Consider the following 17,467-nt stretch of genomic DNA (forward strand, 5'->3'; position numbering starts at 1 on the left):
AGAATAGTAGAGAGCATGATTTATTTCAGCTTTTATTTCTTTCATCACATTCCCAGTGGGTCAGAAATTTACATACACTCAATTAGTATTGGGTAGCATTGCCTTAAATTGTTTAACTTGGGTCAAACGTTTCGGGTAAGTTCCCCACAATAAGTTGGGTGAATTTTGGCTCATTCCTCCTGACAGAGCTGGTGTAACTGAGTCAGGTTTGTAGGCCTTCTTGCTCACACACACTTTTTCAGGTCTGCCCACACATTTGCTATAGGATTGAGGTTAGGGCTTTGTGATGGCCACTCCAATACCTTGACATTGTTGTCCTTAAGCCATTTTGCCACAACTTTGGAAATATGCTTGGGGTCATTGCCCATTTGGAAGACCCATTTGCAACCAAGCTTTAACTTCCTGACTGATGTCTTGAGATGTTGCTTTAATATATCCACATCATTTTCCTCCCTCATGATGCCATCTATTTTGTGAAGTGCACCAGTCCCTCCTGCAGCAAAGCACCCCCACAACATGATGCTGCCACCCCCGTGCTTCACAGTTGGGATGGTGTTCTTCAGCTTGCAACCCTCCCCCTTTTTCCTCCAACTATAACGATGGTCATTATGGCCAAACAGTTCTGATTTTGTTTCATCAGACCAGATGACATTTCTCCAAAAAAGTACGATCTTTGTCCCCATGTGCAGTTGCAAACCGTAGTCTGGCTTTTTAATGGCAGTTTTGGAGCAAGGACTTCTTCCTTGCTGAGTGGCCTTTCAGGTTATGTCGATATAGGACTTGTTTTACTGTGGATATAGATACTTTTGTACCTGTTTCCTCCAGCATCTTCACAAGGTCCTTTGTTGTTGTTCTGGGATTGATTTGCACTTTTCACACCAAAGTACGTTCATCTCTAGAAGACAGAACGCGTCTCTTTCCTGAGCGGTATGACAGCTGCGTGGTCTCATGGTGTTTATACTTGCGTACTATTGTTTGTACAGATGAACATGGTACCTTCAGGCATTTGGAAATTGCTCCCAAGTATGAACCAGACTTGTGGAGGTCTACAATTTTATTCTGAGGTCTTGGCTGATTTCTTTTGATTTTCCCATGATGTCAAGCAAAGAGGCACTGATTTTGAAGGTAGGCCTTGAAATACATCCACAGGTACACCTCCAATTGACTCAAGTTATGTCAATTAGCCTATCAGAAGCTTCTAAAGCCATGACATAATTTTCTGGAATTTTCCAAGCTGTTTAAAGGCACAGTCAACTTAGTGTATGTAAACTTCTGACCCATTGGAATTGTGATAGAGTGAATCATAAGTGAAATAATCTGTCTGTACACAATTGTTGGAAAAATTACTTGTGTCATGCACGAAGTAGATGCCCTAATCGAATTGCCAAAACTATAGTTTGTTAACAAGACATTTGTGGATTGGTTGAAAAACGAGTTTTAATGACTCCAACCTGAGTGTATGTAAACTTCAACTTTAGGTAAAGGTAAGAGTTTATAGTTTGTTAACAAGGTAAAGGTAAGAGTTTATAGTTTGTTAACAAGGTAAAGGTAAGAGTTTATAGTTTGTTAACAAGGTAAAGGTAAGAGTTTATAGTTTGTTAACAAGGTAAAGGTAAGAGTTTATAGTTTGTTAACAAGGTAAAGGTAAGAGTTTATAGTTTGTTAACAAGGTAAAGGTAAGAGTTTATAGTTTGTTAACAAGGTAAAGGTAAGAGTTTATAGTTTGTTAACAAGGTAAAGGTAAGAGTTTATAGTTTGTTAACAAGGTAAAGGTAAGAGTTTATAGTTTGTTAACAAGGTAAAGGTAAGAGTTTATAGTTTGTTAACAAGGTAAAGGTAAGAGTTTATAGTTTGTTAACAAGGTAAAGGTAAGAGTTTATAGTTTGTTAACAAGGTAAAGGTAAGAGTTTAGATACGTACTCGAGTACAGACAACCTTCCCATTAAAGCACTGGCATGTGTTGCAGTCCTCATCCCACTTGGCTAAATCAGGGGTGACACGACTGTTCCCTGCGCACGGTCTCCCTGTCACTGGAACACACATACACAAGACTTACATGTCATCTCTACTGACTGTGTGTGTGTGTGTGTATGTGTGTGTGTTTTGTAAACATTGGTTATAACATGGTTATAACTATAATATTGATATCATGGATGGTCAGTCCTGTATATCCTCATAACATGGTTATAACTATAATGTTGATATCATGGATGGTCAGATCTGTATAGCCTCATAACATGGTTATAACTATAATGTTGATATCATGGATGGTCAGTCCTGTATAGCTTCATAACATGGTTATAACTATAATGTTGATATCATGGATGGTCAGTCCTGTATAGCTTCATAACATGGTTATAACTATAATGTTGATATCATGGATGGTCAGTCCTGTATAGCCTCATAACATGGTTATAACTATAATGTTGATATCATGAATGGTCAGTCCTGTATAACCTCATAACATGGTTATAACTATAATGTTGATATCATGGATGGTCAGTCCTGTATAGCTTCATAACATGGTTATAACTATAATGTTGATATCATGGATGGTCAGTCCTGTATAGCCTCATAACATGGTTATAACTGTAATGTTGATATCATGGATGGTCAGTCCTGTATAGCTTCATAACATGGTTATAACTATAATGTTGATATCATGGATGGTCAGTCCTGTATAACCTCATAACATGGTTATAACTATAATGTTGATATCATGGATGGTCAGTCCTGTATAGCTTCATAACATGGTTATAACTATAATGTTGATATCATGGATGGTCAGTCCTGTATAGCCTCATAACATGGTTATAACCATAATGTTGATATCATGGATGGTCAGTCCTGTATAGCCTCATAACATGGTTATAACTATAATGTTGATATCATGGATGGTCAGTCCTGTATAGCTTCATAACATGGTTATAACTATATTGTTGATATCATGGATGGTCAGTCCTTGCATTCATAGCTCTGTTCAGGCCCGTCCCTCAGCATCCATAACTCTGCTCAGGCCCGTCCCTCAGCATTCATAGCTCTGTTCAGGCCCGTCCCTCAGCATTCATAGCTCTGTTCAGGCCCGTCCCTCAGCATTCATAGCTCTGTTCAGGCCCGTCCCTCAGCATCCATAGCTCTGTTCAGGCCCGTCCCTCAGCATCCATAGCTCTGTTCAGGCCCGTCCCTCAGCATCCATAGCTCTGTTCAGGCCCGTCCCTCAGCATCCATAGCTCTGTTCAGGCCCGTCCCTCAGCATTCATAGCTCTGTTCAGGCCCGTCCCTCAGCATTCATAGCTCTGTTCAGGCCCGTCCCTCAGCATTCATAGCTCTGTTCAGGCCCGTCCCTCAGCATTCATAGCTCTGTTCAGGCCCGTCCCTCAGGTTTTTACCAAATCAGAGGTTGTTTCATCCCCCTCCCCCCCCCCCCCCCCCCCCCCCCCACAGTGATTGACAGCTGCACGGTTGCCGTGGGATCCAACAGTACCCCTGGAGGGGAGCGGTACATCTCCTCCAACGTGTGTGGGCCTCACGGACGCTGTCGGAGCCAGGCTGGAGGACAGTTCAGCTGTGACTGTCAGGAGGGCTTCAGAGGCACATACTGTCACGAGAGTAAGACATGACAAAGAGCATTCATAGAGGGTTCATAGGCCTACATAGACCTGCATAGACCTACATAGACATTACATTGACCTGCATAGACATTACATTGACCTACATAATGTGCTTGACATTTTCTGTATTGACTAACCTTCATGTCTTAAAGTAATGATGGACTGTCGTTTCTCTTTTCTAATTTGAGCTGTTCGTTCCATAATATGGACTTGGTCTTTTACCAAATAGGGCAATGTTCTGTATACCACCTCTACCTTGTCACAACACACTCTTCCTATCCCTTTCCCCTCTCTCCCCCCTCCCCCCCCCTCTCTCCTTCTCTCCCCCCCTCTCTCCCTCTCTCCCCCCTCTCTCCCCCCTCTCTCCTTCTCTCCCCCCCTCTCTCCCCCTCTCTCCCTCTCCCTCTCTCCCTCTTCTCTCCCTTTCCCCCTCTCTCCACCTCTCTCACCCTTTCCCCCCCTCCCCCCTCTCTTCCTTTCTCCCCCTCTCTCTCCCTTTCCCCCTCTCTCCACCTATCTCTCCCTCCCTCTCCCCCCCTCTCCCTCCCTCTCTCCCCCCTCACTCCCTCTCCCCCTCTCCCCCCTCTCTCCCCCCCGCTCTCCTTCTCTCCCCCCCTCTCTCCCCCTCTCTCTCTCTCCCTCTTCTCTCCCTTTCCCCCTCTCCACCTCTCTCCCTCTTTCCCCCTCTCTCCCCCTCTCTCCACCTCTCTCACCCTTTCCCCCCCTCCCCCCTCTCTTCCTTTCTCCCCCTCTCTCTCCCTTTCCCCCTCTCTCCACCTATCTCTCCCTCCCTCTCACCCCCTCTCCCTCCCTCTCTCCCCCCTCACTCCCTCTCCCCCTCTCCCCCCTCTCCCCCCCCCCGCTCTCCTTCTCTCCCCCCCTCTCCACCCCTCTCTCTCCCCCCTCTCTCCCTTTCCCCTCAGATATTAATGATTGTGAGAGCAGCCCGTGTGGTACTGGAGGAACCTGTATAGATAAAGTCAGTGTGTACCAGTGTATCTGTGGAGACGGCTGGGAGGGGGACCACTGTGAGATCAGTAAGTGCACTGTTTTTTATGTTTAGAAAAATGTAGACCAGCCACCTGGCAGGCAGGCAGCACTACCACTAGACCAGCCCCTTGGCAGGCAGGCAGCACTACCACTAGACCAGCCCCTTGGCAGGCAGGCAGCACTACCACTAGACCAGCCCCCTGGCAGGCAGGCAGCACTACCACTAGACCAGCCCCCTGGCAGGCAGGCAGCACTACCACTAGACCAGCCCCTTGGCAGGCAGGCAGCACTACCACTAGACCAGCCCCCTGGCAGGCAGGCAGCACTACCACTAGACCAGCCCCCTGGCAGGCAGGCAGCACTACCACTAGACCAACCTCCTGGCAGGCAGGCAGCACTACCACTAGACCAGCCCCCTGGCAGGCAGCACTACCACTAGACCAGCCCCCTGGCAGGCAGGCAGCACTACCACTAGACCAGCCCCCTGGCAGGCAGGCAGCACTACCACTAGACCAGCCCCCTGGCAGGCAGGCAGCATTACCACTAGACCAGCCCCCTGGCAGGCAGGCAGCACTACCACTAGACCAACCTCCTGGCAGGCAGCATTACCACTAGACCAGCCCCCTGGCAGGCAGCACTATCACTAGACCAGCCCCTGGCAGGCAACACTACCACTAGACCAACCTCCTGGCAGGCAGCATTACCACTAGACCAGCCCCTGGCAGGCAACACTACCACTAGACCAGCCCCTGGCAGGCAGCACTACCACTAGACCAGCCCCTTGGCAGGCAGGCAGCACTACCACTAGACCAGCCCCCTGGCAGGCAGGCAGCACTACCACTAGACCAGCCCCCTGGCAGGCAGGCAGCACTACCACTAGACCAGCCCCCTGGCAGGCAGGCAGCACTACCACTAGACCAGCCCCCTGGCAGGCAGCACTACCACTAGATCATCCCCCTGGCAGGCAGCCCTACCACTAGACCAGCCCCCTGGCAAGCAGCACTACCACTAGACCAGCGCCCTGACAGGCAGGCAGCACTACCACTAGACCAGCCCCCTGGCAGGCAGGCAGCACTACCACTAGACCAGCCCCCTGGCAGGCAGCACTACCACTAGACCAGCCCCCTGACAGGCAGCACAGAAGGTTTGCTGTGTCTGTCAGCGTAGTGTCCAGAGCTTGGAGGCGCTACCAGGAGACAGGCCAGTACATCAGGAGACGTGGAGGAGGCCGTAGGAGGGCAACAACCCAGCAGCAGGACCGCTACCTCCGCCTTTGTGCAAGGTGGAGCAGGAGGAGCACTGCCAGAGCCCTGCAAAATTACCTCCAGCAGGCCACAAATGTGCATGTGTCTGCTCAAACGGTCAGAAACAGACTCCATGAGAGTGGTATGAGGGCCCGACGTCCACAGGTGGGGGTTGTGCTTTACAGCCCAACACCGTGCAGGACGTTTGGCATTTGCTAGAGAACACCAAGATTGGCAAATTCGCCACTGGCGCCCTGTGCTCTTCACAGATGAAAGTAGGTTCACACTGAGACAGACGTGCCAGTCTGGAGACGCCGTGGAGAACGTTCTGCTGCCTGCAACATCCTCCAGCATGACTGGTTTGGCGGTGGGTCAGTCATGGTGTGGGTTGGCATTTCTTTGGGGGCCCGCACAGCCCTCCATGTGCTCGCCAGAGGTAGCCTCACTGCCATTAGGTACCGAGATGAGATCCTCAGACCCCTTGTGAGACCATATGCTGGTGTGGTTGGCCCTGGGTTCCTCCTAATGCAAGACAATGCTAGACCTCATGTGGCTGGAGTGTGTCAGCAGTTCCTGCAAGAGGAAGGCATTGATGCTATGGACTGGCCCGCCCGTTCCCCAGACCTGAATCCAATTGAGCACATCTGGGACATCATCCACCAACGCCATGTTGCACCACAGACTGCCCAGGAGTTGGTGGATGCTTTAGTCCAGGTCTGGGAGGAGATCCCTCAGGAGACCATCCGCCACCTCATCAGGAGCATGCCCAGGCATTGTAGGGAGGTCAATCAGGCATGTGGAGGCCACACACACTACTGAGCCTCATTCGTAGAGCAGGGTTTGACAACTGGAGGCCCACGGTGCATACGTAGAGCAGGGTTTCCAAACTGAAGGCCCACGGTGCATACATAGAGCAGGGTTTCGCAGCTGGAGGCCCACGGTGCATACGTAGAGCAGGGTTTCCCAACTGGAGGCCCACGGTGCATACGTAGAGCAGGGTTTCACAACTGGAGGCCCACGGTGCATACGTAGAGCAGGGTTTCCCAACTGGAGGCCCACGGTGCATACGTAGAGCAGGGTTTCCCAGCTGGAGGCCCACGGTGCATACATAGAGCAGGGTTTCCCAACTGGAGGCCCACGGTGCATACGTAGAGCAGGGTTTCACAACTGGAGGCCCACGGTGCATACGTAGAGCAGGGTTTCACAACTGGAGGCCCACGGTGCATACGTAGAGCAGGGTTTCCCAACTGGAGGCCCACGGTGCATACGTAGAGCAGGGTTTCCCAGCTGGAGGCCCACTGTGCATACGTAGAGCAGGGTTTCCCAGCTGGAGGCCCACTGTGCATACGTAGAACAGGGTTTCCCAGCTGGCGGCCGGGTGATTTTCCTTCTGTTGTTGGACATGAAAGACGTTAACTTCTTGACGCTACCCTTCCCGTAAATGGGATCATTTTCGTCAGCAATCGCTGAATAGCATAGCGGTCAAATAATATTACTACAAAATATTCATATTCATGAAATCACAAGTGCAATATTGCAAAACACAGCTTAGCCTTTTGTTAATCCACCTGTCGTCTCAGATTTTGAAATTATGCTTTACAGCGAAAGCAATCCAAGCATTTGTGTAAGTTTATCGATAGCACAGCATAACATTATGTACACTAAGCATTAAGTAGCTAGGTCACGAAAATCAGAAAAGCAATCAAATTAATCGTTTACCTTTGATGATCTTCGCATGTTTTCACTCACGAGACTGACACAACAAATGTTCCTTTTGTTCCATAAAGATTATTTTATACCCAAAATACCTCCGTTTGTTTGTCGCGTTATGTTCAGAAATCCACAGGAAAGAGCGGTCATGACAACGCAGACGTATATTCCAAATAATATCCTTAATGTCCACAGAAATATGTCAAATGTTTTTTATAATCATTCCTCAGGTAGTTTTTAAAATATATATTCGATAATATATCAACCGAGTGTGTAGCTTTTTCAATAGTACCGGGAGGAACAATGGCCGCTTTACTCTATAGCGCAAAACTCACCCTGAGCGCCCCCACCTATCCACTTACACAATGTGATCTTTCACGCTCATTTTTCAAAATAAAAGCCTAAAACTATGTCTAAAGACTGTTGACACCTTAGGGAAGCCATAGAAAAATGAATTTGGTTGATATCCCTTTAAATGGAAGATAGGCATGCATAGGAACAGAGAGGTTTCAAAATAAGAGGCACTTCCTGATTGGATTTTCCTCAGGCTTTTGCCTGTAATATCAGTTCTGTTATACTCACAGACAATATTTTTACAGTTTTGGAAACTTTAGAGTGTTTTCTATCCTAATCTGATTATATGCATATTCTAGTTTCTGGGGCTGAGAAATAGGCAGTTTCAAATGGGTACGTTTTTTAGCCAAATACGAAAATACTGTCCCCTACACGCAAAAGGTTAAAACAGCAGTAAATTAGCTGCAAGTGATACATTGTTAATCTGTTCCCGCCATAATAGAGAGATCGTATACACATTTAAGCCAGGTTTGAAATGTTATGTTTTAGTCAAATATTATATCTGTTTGGGATTCTTGCAGTCAATTTGCAGTCTAGTATTTATTTAAAATTATGTTCTGGCTCCCTCCTCCCCCATCAGCTCCAGATAATATTGGCCTGTGGCTGAATCTAGTTAATGATCCCTGATGTGGAGCTGGTTTGACTCTGCCTGTCCTCTCTCTCGCTCTCCTCCTCCCCCCTCCTGCCCCTCTCCCCCCTCCTCTCTCCTCCTGCCCCTCTCCTCCTCCCCCTCTCCCTCTCCTCCTCCCCCTCTCCTCCCCCCTCCTCTCCCTCTCCTCCTCCCCCCTCTCCCTCCTCCTCCTCTCCCTCTCCCCCTCCTCTCCTCCTCTCCCTCTCCCCCTCCTCCCCCCTCCTCTCCCTCTCCTCCCCCCTCCTCTCCCTCTCCTCCTCCCCCCTCTCCCCCTCCTCTCCTCCTCTCCTCCAGATATAGATGACTGCAGCACTAGTCCATGTCATAACGGAGGAACATGTCGAGACCTGGTGACTGATTTCTTCTGTGAGTGTATGAACGGCTGGAAGGGGAAGACCTGCCACTCCCGTAAGAACACAGTCTCTCTCCTCCCATTCTTTCTGTTCTACAATCACCCATGTCTATTTTTTATTTCACCTTTATTTAACCAGGGAGGCCAGTTGAGAACAAGTTCTCATTTACAACTGTGACTTGGCCAAGATAAAGCATAGCAGTGAGACACAAACAAAAACACAGAGTTACACATAACCAAACATACAGTCAATAACACAACAACACAGAGTTACACATAACCAAACATACAGTCAATAACACAACAACACAGAGTTACACATAACCAAACATACAGTCAATAACACAACAACACAGAGTACCACATAACCAAACATACAATCAATAACACAATAACACAACAACACAGAGTTACACATAACCAAACATACAATCAATAACACAATAACACAACAACACAGAGTTACACATAACCAAACATACAGTCAATAACACAACAACACAGAGTTACACATAAACAAACATACAGTCAATAACACAATAACACAGAGTTACACATAACCAAACATACAGTCAATAACACAACAACACAGAGTTACACATAACCAAACATACAGTCAATAACACAATAACACAACAACACAGAGTTACACATAAACAAACATACAGTCAATAACACAATAACACAACAACACAGAGTTACACATAAACAAACGTACAGTCAATAACACAATAGAAAAAATCTATATACAGTGTGTGCAAATGGAGTAAGGAGGTAAGGCATTAAATAGGCCAATAGTTGTGAAGTAATTACAATATAGCAAATTAACACGGGAGTGATAGATGATGATGTGTAAGTAGAGATACTGGGGTGCAGAAGAGCAGAAACACAAAACGTGCTGATGGGTGGAGGTATTCACCCAGGTGTGTGTGTGTGTACTGTATATGTGTGTGTGTTATGAAAGCTTGGTTTTAATCATGTGTGTGTCTCCAGGTGAGAGCCAGTGTGACGAGGTTACCTGTAACAACGGAGGGACATGTCATGATGAGGGAGACACCTTCCAGTGCAAGTGTTCCCCTGGATGGGAGGGGGCTACCTGTAATATAGGTGAGTTAGTCTGGATGGGAGGGGCTACCTGTAATATAGGTGAGTTAGTCTGGGTGGGAGGGAGGGGGCTACCTGTAATATAGGTGAGTTAGTCTGGATGGGAGGGAGGGGGCTACCTGTAATATAGGTGAGTTAGTCTGGATGGGAGGGGCTACCTGTAATATAGGTGAGTTAGTCTGGGTGGGAGGGAGAGGGCTACCTGTAATATAGGTGAGTTAGTCTGGGTGGGAGGGAGGGGGCTACCTGTAATATAGGTGAGTTAGTCTGGGTGGGAGGGAGGGGGCTACCTGTAATATATAGGTGAGTTAGTCTGGGTGGGAGGGAGGGAGGGAGGGGCTTCCTGTAATATAGGTGAGTTAGTCTGGGTGGGAGGGGCTACCTGTATTATAGGTGAGTTAGTCTGGGTGGGAGGGAGGGAGGGAGGGGCTTCCTGTAATATAGGTGAGTTAGTCTGGGTGGGAGGGGCTACCTGTATTATAGGTGAGTTAGTCTGGGTGGGAGGGAGGGGCTGCCTGTAATATAGGTGAGTTAGTCTGGGAGGGAGGGGCTACCTGTAATATAGCTGTCCCCTCCTCCCTCCCCTGGCTCTAGACCAATAGGCACTAACCAGGCTGTTAGGATTTTATTTCAACTCATCTAATAGGACACACTTGCTTTCGCTTCTTTGTTGCACAATGTTTTTAAATGTTTAGCTGAATTTGACCCAGATGAACTAATGCTACTGACCCACCTCTCATCCTCCTTTAGCTAAGAACAGCAGCTGTCTTCCTAACCCCTGTCAGTACGGGGGAACCTGTGTGACCAGCGGGGACTCCTTCACCTGCGTCTGCAAGGAGGGCTGGGAGGGAGACACCTGTAAACAGAGTGGGTATACAACACAGGTCTTCTGTCCTACCTGTTCTATCACTCCCTGTGTTCCCTGCTTAAAGGAAGATGGCCTTGAGAATGGGGGAGGGGTGGGGCTTATGGTTGGGGATGGGGGAGGACGGATGGTTGTGGATGGGGGAGGGTGGGGGGCCTTATGGTTGGGGAGGGGGGAGGACGGGGCCTTATGGTTGGGAGGACGGGGCCTTATGGTTGGGGAGGGGGGGGGGGAGGGGCGCCTTATGGTTGTGGATGGGGGAGGGTGGGGGGCCTTATTGTTGTGGATGAGGGAGGGGGGGCCTTATTGTTGTGGATGAGGGAGGGGGGGCCTTATGGTTGTGGATGAGGGAGGGGGGGCCTTATGGTTGTGGATGAGGGAGGGGAGCCTTATGGTTGTGGATGGGGGAGGGTGGGGGGCCTTATTGTTGTGGATGAGGGAGGGGGGGCCTTATTGTTGTGGATGAGGGAGGGGGGGCCTTATGGTTGTGGATGAGGGAGGGGGGGCCTTATGGTTGTGGATGAGGGAGGGGAGCCTTATGGTTGTGGATGGGGGAGGGTGGGGGGCCTTATTGTTGTGGATGAGGGAGGGGGGGCCTTATTGTTGTGGATGAGGGAGGGGGGGCCTTAACTCTCGCATTTTGAAATAAATGTACACGTTATTCTATAATTTAATCCAAACTGTTGGTCATCAACGGGCGTAATCGTCGTCTGCGTGGCCACGTCGCTCAAATACAACTTGGTTCTATTTATTACACTTGATCGCGCTGCAAGTCCCGTCTCTCTCATCTCCTCATTGGTTTTTAGGAGCATATACCCACATGGGTGATTGAAAGATGAACTGTCCACACTCCAGTCCAGTTGGTGGTTGTAATGCACCTTAAAGTTGGTTGCCAACCACCATATAGGAGCAGGGTTCTGGATGGGGGAGGAGCAGGGTTCTGGATGGGGGAGGAGCAAGGTTCTGGATGGGGGAGGAGCAGGGTTCTGGATGGGGGAGGAGCAGGGTTCTGGATGGGGGAAGAGCAGGGTCCTGGATGGGGGAGGAGCAGGGTTCTGAATGGGGGGAGGCAGGATTCTGGATGGGGGAGGAGCAGGGTTCTGGATGGGGGAGGAGCAGGGTTCTGGATGGGGGAAGAGCAGGGTCCTGGATGGGGGAGGAGCAGGGTTCTGAATGGGGGGAGGCAGGGTTCTGGATGGGGGAGGAGCAGGGTTCTGGATGGGGGAGGAGCAGGGTTCTGGATGGGGGAGGAGCAGGGTTCTGGATGGGGGAGGAGCAGGGTTCTGGATGGGGGAGGAGCAGGGTTCTGGATGGGGGAGGAGTAGGGTTCTGGATAGGGGAGGATAGGGGCGTGGGTGTATGGGGGTAGTGGCGGGGGTGTATGGGGGTAGGGGGCAGGGGTGTATGGGGATAGGGGCGTGGGTGTATGGGGATAGGGGCGTGGGTGTATGGGGATAGGGGCGTGGGTGTATGGGGATAGGGGCGTGGGTGTATGGGGATGGGGGGGGGGTGTATGGGGATTGGGGGGGGGGTGTATGGGGATTGGGGCGGGGGTGTATGGGGGTAGGGGCGGGGGTGTATGGGGGTAGGGGTGGATAGGGGCGTAGGTGTATGGGGTGTGAGCAGGGGTGTGGGGGTATAAGCGGGGGGTGTGGGCCCTGCTCCTTGTTAGCAGGGCAAGAGGCCACGGTGTTTACACGGTAGAGTTAATAACCCAGGCCGTGTGGCGCTAAACACGACAAGACAGCACGCTAACACAACCTCTGGACACTCATGTCTCTCTCTGTCTGTCTGTCTCCCTCTCTCTCTCTCTCTGTCTCTCTGTCTCTCTCTCTCTCTCCCCCTCTCCACATGCGTGTGAAAATAACTCCTCTCTCTTTTTTCCAGATACCAACGACTGTAATCCCCACCCATGGTAAGTGGAACACATTTCCTATTGAGTCAGACAAGACAGATCAGAACAAGGTGTTCCTCTACTTTGCACCGTACCAAATATTTAAACATTTTCTATAACCTGCCAGATGGGTGGGTTCTGGCCCAGAATATTATTTCAAATGATGCCGAATAGTATTTGAACCCAGGTTTATTCTGCAGTCTGTACTGAAGTTTCTCACATGCAGGTTCTCTCTCTGTCTGTCTCTCTCTCTCTCTGCGTCTGTCTCTCTCTCTGTCTGACCAGAACATTTGAGTTCTGCATCCAAGATGGCACCCTATTCCCTTTACAGACTATAATGGTTAGGAAGGAGGACACAGACTATAATAGTTAGGAAGGAGGACACAGACTATAATGGTTAGGAAGGAGGACACAGACTATAATGGTTAGGAAGGAGGACACAGACTATAATAGTTAGGAAGGAGGACACAGACTATAATGGTTAGGAAGGAGGACACAGACTATAATGGTTAGGAAGGAGGACACAGACTATAATGGTTAGGAAGGAGGACACAGACTATAATGGTTAGGAAGGAGGACACAGACTATAATGGTTAGGAAGGAGGACACAGACTATAATGGTTAGGAAGGAGGACACAGACTATAATGGTTAGGAAGGAGGACACAGACTATAATGGTTAGGAAGGAGGACACAGACTATAATGGTTAGGAAGGAGGACACAGACTATAATGGTTAGGAAGGAGGACACAGACTATAATGGTTAGGAAGGACACAGACTATAATGGTTAGGAAGGAGGACACAGACTATAATGGTTAGGAAGGACACAGACTATAATGGTTAGGAAGGAGGACACAGACTAGAATGGTTAGGAAGGACAGACTATAATGGTTAGGAAGGAGGACACAGACTATAATGGTTAGGAAGGAGGACACAGACTATAATGATAAGGAGGGAGGACAGACTATAATGATTAGGAGGGAGGACACAGACTATAATGGTTAGGAAGGAGGACACAGACTATAATGGTTAGGAAGGAGGACACAGACTATAATGGTTAGGAAGGAGGACACAGACTATAATGGTTAGGACGGAGGACACAGACTAGTAGTACAGGTACAGGTAGTACTGGCTATGGTAGTACTGGTTACTGTATTACTAGTTATGGTAGTACTGGTTATGGTAGTACTGATTATGGTATTACTGGTTATGGTAGTACTGGTTATGGTAGTACTAGTTATGGTAGTACTAGTTATGGTAGTACTGGCTATGGTAGTACTGGTTTTGGTATTACTGGTTATGGTATTACTAGTTATGGTAGTACTGGCTATGGTAGTACTGGCTATGGTAGTATTGGTTATGGTATTACTGGTTATGGTAGTACTGGTTATGGTATTACTAGTTATGGTAGTACTGGTTATGGTAGTACTGGTTATGGTATTACTGGTTATGGTATTACTAGTTATGGTAGTACTGGTTATGGTATTACTGGTTATGGTATTACTGGTTATGGTAGTACTGGTTATGGTATTACTGGTTATGGTAGTACTGGTTATGGTAGTACTAGTTATTGTAGTACTGGTTATTGTAGTACTGGTTATGGTATTACTGGTTATGGTAGTACTAGTTATTGTAGTACTGGTTATGGTAGTACTAGTTATTGTTGTACTGGTTATGGTAGTACTGGTTATGGTAGTACTAGTTATGGTAGTACTAGTTATTGTAGTACTGGTTATGGTAGTACTAGTTATTGTACTACTGGTTATGGTAGTACTAGTTATTGTACTACTGGTTATGGTAGTACTGGTTATGGTAGTACTAGTTATTGTAGTACTGGTTATGGTAGTATTGGTTATGGTAGTACTAGTTATGGTAGTTCTAGTTATGGTAGTACTGGTTATGGTAGTACTGGTTATGGTAGTACTGGTTATTCTAGTACTAGTTATGGTAGTACTCGTTATTGTCGTACTGGTTATGGTAGTACTGGTTATGGTAGTACTAGTTATTGTAGTACTAGTTATTGTAGTACTAGTTATGGTAGTACTGGTTATGGTAGTACTAGTTATTGTAGTACTTGTTATGATAGTACTGGTTATGGTAGTACTAGTCATGTTGGATATAGATATCCCCCTGCCCTTCCTAGTTTGATCTATGTCCCAAATTGCAGCCTATTCCCTACATAGTACAATTCTTTAGACCAGGCCCCATAGGGCTCTATGTAGAGGATAAGGGTGTCATTTGGGACGTAGTCTGAGAGACTTCAGTTTGACCAAGATGTTTTGATGTTGTTCTGAGACTGAACTTCTCTCTCTCCGTCTCTCTCCCTCCTCTCCTCTCACCCCTCCTATCTCACTTCTCCTTTCTCCTTTCTCACCCCTCGTCTCCTCTCCCCCTCCTCTCCTCTCCCCCTCCTCCCCTCTCACCCCTCCTCTCCTCACCACTCCTCTCCTCTCCCCCTCCTATCGCACTTCTCTTTTCTCACCCCTCCTCCCCTCCCACCCCTTCTCTCCTCTCCTCCCTTCTCCCCTCTCCTCCCCACTCACCCCTTCTCTCCTCTAACCCTTCCTCTCCTCTCACCCCTCCTCTCCCTCTCCTCTCCCCCTCCTATCTCACTTCTCTTTTCTCACCCCTCCTCCCCTCTCACCCCTCCTCCCCTCTCACCCCTCCTCTCCTCTCCTCCCTCCTCCCCTCTCACCCCTTCTCTCCTCCCTCCTTTCCTCTCACCCTCCTCTCCTCTCCTCCCTTCTCTCCTCTCCTCCCTTCTCTCCTCTCCTCCCTTCTCTCCCCTCCCCTCTCACCCCTCCTCCCCTTTCACCCCTCCTCTCCTCTCCTCTCACCCCTTCTCTTCTCTCCTCTCCTCTCACCCCTTCTCTCCTCTCCTCCCTCCTCTCCTCTCACCCCTCCTCTCCTCCCTCCTCCCCTCTCACCCCTCCTCTCCTCTCCCCCTTCTCTCCCCCTTCTCTCCTCCCTTCTCTCCTCCCTCCTCTCCTCTCCTCTTCCTCTCCTCCTCTCCAGTTATAACAGTGGGACCTGTGTGGATGGTGATAACTGGTATCGATGTGAGTGCACTCCAGGGTTCGCTGGGCCAGACTGCAGGATCAGTACGTATTAACATGGACTCTCCCTCCTCACCCACCCACTCTGGCTGAGCCGTAAGTTAGTGACTGGGTCTGGGCTGGGGCCGAGGAGAAGGGACAGTCACTCTTTTGGGCGCTGGGTCACAAACAGCCACACTGCTGGTGATTAAACGGCCAGATCTCTCTCTGCCGGTGATTACACGGCCAGGTCTCCCTCTGCCGGGTCTCTCTCTGCCGGTGATTACACGGCCAGGTCTCCCTCTGCCGGGTCTCTCTCTGCCGGTGATTAAACGGCCAGATCTCTCTCTGCCGGTGATTAAACGGCCAGGTCTCCCTCTGCCGGTGATTAAATGGCCAGGTCTCCCTCTGCCGGTGATTAAACGGCCAGGTCTCCCTCTGCCGGTGATTAAACGGCCAGGTCTCCCTCTGCCGGGTCTCCCTCTGCCGGTGATTAAACGGCCAGGTCTCCCTCTGCCGGGTCTCTCTCTGCCGGTGATTACACGGCCAGGTCTCCCTCTGCCGGGTCTCTCTCTGCCGGTGATTAAACGGCCAGATCTCTCTCTGCCGGTGATTAAACGGCCAGGTCTCCCTCTGCCGGTGATTAAATGGCCAGGTCTCCCTCTGCCGGTGATTAAACGGCCAGGTCTCCCTCTGCCGGTGATTAAACGGCCAGGTCTCCCTCTGCCGGTGATTAAACGGCCAGGTCTCCCTCTGCCGGTGATTAAACGGCCAGGTCTCCCTCTGCCGGTGATTAAACGGCCAGGTCTCCCTCTGCCGGTGATTAAACGGCCAGGTCTCCCTCTGCCGGGTCTCCCTCTGCCGGTGATTAAACGGTCAGGTCTCCCTCTGCCGGGTCTCCCTCTGCCGGTGATTAAACGGTCAGGTCTCCCTCTGCCGGTGATTAAACGGCCAGGTCTCCCTCTGCCGGTGATTAAACGGCCAGGTCTCCCTCTGCCGGGTCTCCCTCTGCCGGTGATTAAACGGTCAGGTCTCCCTCTGCCGGGTCTCCCTCTGCCGGTGATTAAACGGCCAGGTCTCCCTCTGCCGGTGATTAAACGGCCAGGTCTCCCTCTGCCGGTGATTAAACGGTCAGGTCTCCCTCTGCCGGTGATTAAACGGCCAGGTCTCCCTCTGCCGGTGATTAAACGGTCAGGTCTCCCTCTGCCGGTGATTAAACGGCCAGGTCTCCCTCTGCCGGTGATTAAACGGCCAGGTCTCCCTCTGCCGGTGATTAAACGGCCAGGTCTCCCTCTGCCGGTGATTAAACGGCCAGGTCTCCCTCTGCCGGTGATTAAACGGCCAGGTCTCCCTCTGCCGGTGATTAAACGGCCAGGTCTCCCTCTGCCGGTGATTAAACGGCCAGGTCTCCCTCTGCCGGTGATTAAACGGCCAGGTCTCCCTCTGCCGGTGATTAAACGGCCAGGTCTCCCTCTGCCGGTGATTAAACGGCCAGGTCTCCCTCTGCCGGTGATTAAACGGCCAGGTCTCCCTCTGCCGGTGATTAAACGGCCAGGTCTCCCTCTGCCGGTGATTACACGGCCAGGTCTCCCTCTGCCGGGTCTCCCTCTGCCGGTGATTAAATGGCCAGGTCTCCCTCTGCCGGTGATTAAACGGCCAGGTCTCCCTCTGCCGGTGA

General features: G+C 49.8%; 1 protein-coding gene across 3 annotated transcripts in view; it reads left to right on the top strand.

Annotated features, from left to right (window-relative positions):
• Nucleotides 1–17,467, top strand: part of LOC110515455 (protein jagged-1b) — a 119,113-nt gene that overhangs the window by 61,817 nt on the left and 39,829 nt on the right. For 2 of the 3 annotated variants that reach the window (XM_036956440.1, XM_036956438.1), the window contains exons 14-20: nucleotides 3,445–3,609; nucleotides 4,535–4,648; nucleotides 8,835–8,948; nucleotides 9,886–9,999; nucleotides 10,747–10,863; nucleotides 12,749–12,776; nucleotides 15,770–15,855. In XM_036956440.1, the coding sequence (XP_036812335.1) occupies nucleotides 3,445–3,609; nucleotides 4,535–4,648; nucleotides 8,835–8,948; nucleotides 9,886–9,999; nucleotides 10,747–10,863; nucleotides 12,749–12,776; nucleotides 15,770–15,855 (738 nt within the window). The remainder of the gene's footprint in view (nucleotides 1–3,444; nucleotides 3,610–4,534; nucleotides 4,649–8,834; nucleotides 8,949–9,885; nucleotides 10,000–10,746; nucleotides 10,864–12,748; nucleotides 12,777–15,769; nucleotides 15,856–17,467) is intronic. The other variant, XM_036956439.1, reaches the window with a different exon arrangement.

This window comes from Oncorhynchus mykiss, chromosome 20, assembly GCF_013265735.2.
Source record: "Oncorhynchus mykiss isolate Arlee chromosome 20, USDA_OmykA_1.1, whole genome shotgun sequence".
NCBI lineage: Eukaryota > Metazoa > Chordata > Actinopteri > Salmoniformes > Salmonidae > Oncorhynchus > Oncorhynchus mykiss.